The sequence below is a fragment of the Tenrec ecaudatus genome, chromosome 17, assembly GCF_050624435.1.
Source record: "Tenrec ecaudatus isolate mTenEca1 chromosome 17, mTenEca1.hap1, whole genome shotgun sequence".
Taxonomy (NCBI): Eukaryota; Metazoa; Chordata; class Mammalia; order Afrosoricida; family Tenrecidae; genus Tenrec; species Tenrec ecaudatus.
In genome coordinates this window covers 37,235,965-37,242,145 of record NC_134546.1, presented here as the reverse complement: position 1 = coordinate 37,242,145, position 6,181 = coordinate 37,235,965, and the positions used below count along the sequence as shown (strand labels likewise).

Genomic DNA, 6,181 nt, shown 5'->3' with positions numbered 1-6,181 from the left:
CATACCCTCATGGAATCATTACTCCCAGTATTACTTTGGAGGTGTTTCTCTATCCTGGAATTCATGTGTCCAAAGCTCTTATCTGTACCAATGAACACACGCTGGTCTAGCAGTATATTGTGAGGTCTAACTGGGGTCATGATGGTGGGGAGGGGGCATTAAAGAACTATAGGAATGTTGTGTGTTTCATCAGTGCTACATTACTGCACCCTGGATGACTTGTCCCTTTTGTGAGGGAGTTTCCAATTATCAAGACTGTGACTCTTTACTGGAGTAGAGAACCTAGGCTTTCAATCCAGAACTGCTGGCTTTGTAATTAGCACCCCAACGTAGCTCCACCTATTAGAACCAGTTCCCTATAAACAGAAGAGAAGGAGGATAACCAGTGACATATGGACACACATACATATATCAGGCAATGGTGCTACAGGCTTTGTATGCTTATTCTGCCCTAACATTTTATACATGCCTGTTCTCTCTCCACTGCCCAGCATTGCCTGGAGGTTCCTGTCAGAACAGACTCTCAGGCTTAAGGAGGGTTCAGAAGGTGTAAAGAGCTCAGTGCCGGCAGGGTCAGTGTATCTGAAGCTTTGGAAGATGCCCGGGACATCCACAAGTGGGGGAGCCCTACAGCTGTAGAAAGCCCCAAGGGCCCAGGGTACTCGAGTAGGTTGCAAAGATCATCCACTTTTTCAAGGTTAGAACTCATCTTGACCCAAAACCTACAAGGACTTGAAAGATCGCCCAGGCCCTCTTCTAGGGAGAGAGAATAGGGCGGAGAAGGCTATCTGACCATTCTCTGATCCTGGGACACCCCTCAGAAGGCATCCAGACGCTAAAGCATAGGAAAGGTACTTTGGGAATGTCACTAAAAAGGAAACGGACACTTAAGGGGATAAGTACGTGGCTTGCCCGTAGACTTCAGACAAAGGCCAGTGCTCGCATCACAAACTCGGGAGGAAGTTTATAACGGTAGGATGGAAGAACTGGGTCCACCCGTCTAGGCAGGGGGCGGAGCCAGGACTAGGCGCTGGCTCAGGGGCCAGGCCTTGGCGCCACACGCGGGCCCGGGAAAGTGTCACAGAGAACAGCGCCAGCTGCGGATTCGGTTCCCGACCCCGAGGCACCCGGCGCAAAGAAGGAAATCGAAGTGGCGAGGACCAGTTCGGGAAGGCTTTTCCAAACCGTAGAAGCAGCATTCAACTCCCCCCCCCCGCCCCCAGCTCCAGCCGGCCCCAGCGCCCCGAGCTCACAGAAACGACAGCACGTGCTTCCAAGAGCCCTGACAAAGAAGCCCAAAGCGGGGACCTCTGTTTACATCCCTTCTTTTGGAACTCTACGCCGAGCTCCCTAGCTGAAATGGCAAGAAGAGCCTAAGTGAAGGTCGGGCGGGTGGCCTCCAGGCCGGGGTCTGACGCCACTCCCTCCTCCCGGACCACCCACCGGGGAAGCGCCTCGGCCCTCCTCAACTCCCGACCTCGCCTCCCCGGGGACAGATGGCCCGTCGGTGCGGTGCTCCGGTTCGCCACTGCGGACTCCGTTCAACTTCCGTGGGGGCTTCCAGGAGCCGCCGGGAGATTCCGGGGCCCTGGAACCCGCGGGGTTAACTGCGTGTCGGCCCAGCGCGGAGCAGTGAGCGCCGAGGCGGCGGGGGCAGCGCCCGCGGCGGGGCAGAGGGCCAGGCTTGGAGAGGGAGGAACCGCGGGCGGGCGGGCTGGGCGAGTCGATTCTTAGGCGTCTGCCCGAGGCCGCGGCCAAACCTTCCGCAGCTCTCCCTCCTCCCTTCGGCTGTCCCTAGGGGGCCGCGCAGGTCTCGGGTTCCCAAGATGGGGGTGGGTGGGGCGCCGTTAGCCAGAGAAGTCCGTGACGGACAGCTGAGCACCTCCAAACTCTCCCCTTCCGTGCGCCGACCTCCGGAGGGGCGCGGTCACCCAGTTCGGGGCGCGGTCGCCTGGCTGGGCTGGAGCCGGGCTGCAGCCGCCTCCCTTTGCGAACGGCTGAGCAAAGGTGCCGGCCCCAGAGACCCGCTCCAAGCCTCGTCCCTCCCCTTTCTCCCGGGCACCGTTCCTAACCCACCTCGTTCCTCCCTTCTCCCCCCACCCCTTCCCTTCCCACCTCCGCCTCCCCTTTTCTTCCCCCGGTCCCCACTTCCCCCGTCCTGCGCCCTCCCCCTCCCCAGCTCTTTGGGCGTCCGCCCCGTCAATCACCACCGCCGCCAGCCCCGGCCCGGCCCCTCTCCGCCTCCCCGGCTCGGGGAGCGCCTCCGGCTGCCGTCTCGGGCCGCCCTCCGCTCTGCGCCGAGCGGGGCGATCTGTCAGCGGAGCCGGCCAGGGGGAGCCGCCCGGCCCGCCGGGGCTCAGGTTACCCGTGACTGACAGCGTCTCCATGGCGAATAATTTGACTCCGACTATTGTCTGGCGCGGGCAGGCCCTGGGTCAGATAACCGGACCAATCAGGGCCCGGGCCGCCGCGCCTCATGCCCGCTTAGAATAATATTATTAAAAAAGCAGCGAGCGAGCTAGACGGGAGGGAGAGCGAGCGCGAAGCGACCGAGGGAGCGGCGGGCGGGCGGGCGCGGAGCATGCTGAGCAGCGCCCCGGGCGGCCCCGCGGTTTGGGCCAGGGCGCGGGCGAGGCGCGCGGGACGGCGCAGAGCCCGCGATCGGCGCGGGGTCGCGCTGCAGTGACTCGGGGCTCGCCCGGAGCCCGCGCGCGCCGAGCCAGGGGCTCCCGCCCCGCCCGCCGCCTCGGCCGGCCAGGACGGCCGGGGGAAAAGGAGCCCATGCCGGGCCGCGCGGCGCGGTGAGGGCGCGCGCGGGCGGGCGGGGGCGCGGGCGGCACCATGTCCATGCTGCCGACCTTCGGCTTCACGCAGGAGCAAGTGGCGTGCGTGTGCGAGGTGCTGCAGCAGGGCGGCAACATCGAGCGGCTCGGCCGCTTCCTCTGGTCGCTGCCCGCCTGCGAGCACCTCCACAAGAATGAAAGCGTGCTCAAGGCCAAGGCCGTGGTGGCCTTCCACCGCGGCAACTTCCGCGAGCTCTACAAGATCCTGGAGAGTCACCAGTTTTCGCCGCACAACCACGCCAAGCTGCAGCAACTGTGGCTCAAGGCGCACTACATCGAGGCGGAGAAGCTGCGCGGCCGGCCGCTGGGCGCCGTGGGCAAATACCGCGTGCGCCGCAAGTTCCCTCTGCCGCGCTCCATCTGGGACGGCGAGGAGACCAGCTACTGCTTCAAGGAGAAGAGTCGCAGCGTGCTGCGCGAGTGGTACGCGCACAACCCTTACCCGTCGCCCCGCGAGAAGCGCGAGCTGGCCGAGGCCACCGGCCTCACCACCACGCAGGTCAGCAACTGGTTCAAGAATCGGCGACAGCGCGACCGGGCGGCCGAGGCCAAGGAAAGGTATGAGTAAGTAGCACTTCGGAGGCGTCCCCGTTGGGCCAGAGGGAGGGAGTCCTGGGGTCGTCTGCCACCGCCCAAGAACGGACCTAATGTGGCCTGACCCTGATGGCACAGAGATTGTGCGGGAGACCCGACCAGCAGGGATTTGTCCAAAGCGGGCAAAGCCCTCGCAAACTTGTCGGTTACACTCAGGTGGCTCGTGGACAAAAGTGGAGAAACCGCTAGCGCGGGTTGGCCAGGCCAGGGGACCTGGACGCCTGCAAGTGGGCTTGGCAGGCAGAGTCTCATGGACCTCCCTCCTGATGGAAGGAGGGGCTTTGGTCTTTCGGATTTCAGGACAGCCCATGCGAATTCGCCAGCACTTCTTCTTCATCCTTATTCAGCTCGGGACTCAAAGGAGATTAGGGGGCAGGGCTGGAATGGGGACCTCTTTGCCATGACCAGAGACCGGAAGGAGACTTGTCTTTGCCCAGGTGCAGAAATTAAAGAGAGCTACTTCTTTATCCCGCATGGAAAGAACTGAGGTGGAATGCTCTGGGGGAGGAAGTGTCAGGCCTGGAGACAGAGCTAGAGAGAAGTTCATGCCCTACGGGTCTGCCTTGCTGAACCTAGCCAGGCCCTTAACCCCTCTCTCCGCATGTAGGTCCATGGGGCGCTCACTTTCTGGGGTGTGCTGCAAACAGCAGAAGGGCTAGGAGCCCGTGCCCTCAGGCTCACAAAGACCTCCTGAAGTGACATAAAGTTTGACCACTAGGTCTTTTTGGGGACCTGCCCTGTGACCTCTTGGAACCCCAAATCTGGAAGGAGCTGATAGGAAAGAAACAGAATGTGCCAGCCGAATTGAGCCTGAGGGTACCAGCTTAACAGGACACCTGGGGTGAGTGGTGTGGGCCGTGTGCAGCCTAGAGTCTATTGGGATCAGAGATGGGGGCCCTGATCTCTGAGACTCTAAGGATGAAATAGCCACAGTGGAGGGCCCAGCCACCAGTCAAGCAGAAAGTTTTCCCACAGCAGAAGAGGAAGAAAAGGCCTCTCAGGAAAGCAGTAAGAGAGTCAATGCAGGATTTCAAATGGCCACTTCTTGCCAGGATCTACCAGTCAGAGGCAAGGCAGGAGGGGAGTTCTCTTGGCTGATGGCCGCTGCTCCCCACCCCACCCCACCTCACACACACCTCCATCCACACTGATACGGGTCCACATTCTGGGAGAAGTAAATTCTCAGGTCAGGTCCCTGGTGAAGGCTGCAGCACTCCTTGAGTTTCTGGTTATGGCCCAAAAGTATCAGAATTAGTAATATCCTCCCTTCTCCCTGGCTCTTGCCCTCCTAGCCTCAGGCTCCTGTCCCTGCCACCCTAGGCTGAAGACTTCGTTCTGGGTTGCAGAGAAAGGAACTCTAGCCCTGGGCCTCGTCTCTAGGCCCCAGAAGGACTACAGAAAGAGTTAGGAGCCCCTGCCTCGAGCGACAGGGTTCCCTTCCACAGTTAAAAAAGAAACCAAAACACTAATTTCCTCAAACCTGGGGACCCTCAACTGGGACCAAGGTCCCTCACCTTCCTGGCATCACCGCCAGGCAGCAAACCCAGTCTGAGAATCCATGAGCTGTCTGGAAATCCAGGTTTGCTTTCTCTCCTGCACCCTGCGCTGCTCCACTGGTGCTGGTCCCTGCTTCCCTCGCCTCTGCTCCCAGAGTTGAGATGGAACGAACATTAAATTGAGCACACAGAGATAAGAAAGAAAAGAGCGAGGTGACCCAGAGGGAAAGACATTCGTGAGATTTTGAGCCTGAAAAAATAGAAAGATAAATAAGGTAAGGGCAGAAAAAAAAGCGGCGTCGGAGACCAGGCGGGAAGCCTGCCTAGGGGCGAGTAGAAAGTGAAAACACCCGCAGGCTGCTTGGGGAGTGTGGAGTCAGGCAGCCACCGGCGCGGCCCGGGTGATGCGGCGCCAAGCGAGCGGCCTCGCTTTCCGCTGACGGCTGCTTTGCTCCTGCACTTGCAGGGAGAACAGCGAGAACTCCAACTCCAACAGCCACAATCCACTGGCTTCGTCGCTGAACGGCAGCGGCAAGTCGGTGCTGGGCAGCTCGGAGGATGAGAAGACGCCGTCGGGAACGCCAGACCACTCGTCGTCCAGCCCCGCGCTGCTGCTCAGCCCGCCGCCGCCACCCGGCTTGCCGTCCCTGCACAGCCTCGGCCACCCTCCGGGCCCCAGCGCCGTGCCTGTGCCCGTGCCCGTGCCGGGCGCAGGCGGCGCGGATCCACTGCAGCACCACCACAGCCTGCAGGACTCCATCCTCAACCCCATGTCGGCCAACCTCGTGGACCTGGGCTCCTAGAGCCCCGCCCGCCCGCCCGCCGCAACGCGATTGCCCCACCCCCCCACCTTGGACTTGGGTCTGGACTACCGAGAGAGACGGTGACCTTGGGCGCCCCAGCCGGTGGTCCCATCAGGTACTGGAGAACTAGCTCGCTGGGCCGGCAAGTCGCTGGCCCGGGCAGGGCGCAAAGCGATCTGGCTTAGTCCTGGTTGGCGATGTATTTTCAACAAGCTGGTTTTTGAGATCCTTTGGTTCGGACTTGCCATAGGGAAGAGAATAAATTATACACCATGGTCATTCCTCTACTTTCTTGTCCTGTCTCTTTTCTCTGCTCCCCGCCTCTGCCCTCCTCGGATGGGTCTTGGACTCCTCTCTTCCCCTCTTCTTGTTTTCTCTCCCCCTTTTCTCTGTTTCACTGCAGAAGCCCGACAGGCCACCTCGCCCTAGTTCTCTTGTGTGTCTT

General features: G+C 60.9%; 1 protein-coding gene across 1 annotated transcript; it reads left to right on the top strand.

The window, feature by feature from the left end:
• The first annotated feature begins 2,841 nt into the window (after nucleotides 1-2,841).
• On the top strand, nucleotides 2,842-5,736 carry SIX2 (SIX homeobox 2). Its single transcript, XM_075535890.1, has 2 exons — nucleotides 2,842-3,401; nucleotides 5,400-5,736. The coding sequence occupies exons 1-2, from the start codon at nucleotides 2,842-2,844 to the stop codon at nucleotides 5,734-5,736; spliced, it is 897 nt and encodes a 298-aa protein (XP_075392005.1).
• Nucleotides 5,737-6,181: the final 445 nt, after the last annotated feature.

What these genes read in the sequence shown, in the direction of transcription:
- SIX2 (XM_075535890.1), top strand. Translation starts at nt 2,842, where the DNA reads ATGTCCATGCTGCCGACCTTCGGCTTCACGCAGGAGCAAGTGGCGTGC. An exon ending in GCGGCCGAGGCCAAGGAAAG is followed by an intron (nt 3,402 to 5,399) that starts GTATGAGTAAGT and finishes CTGCACTTGCAG; the next exon opens with GGAGAACAGCGAGAACTCCA.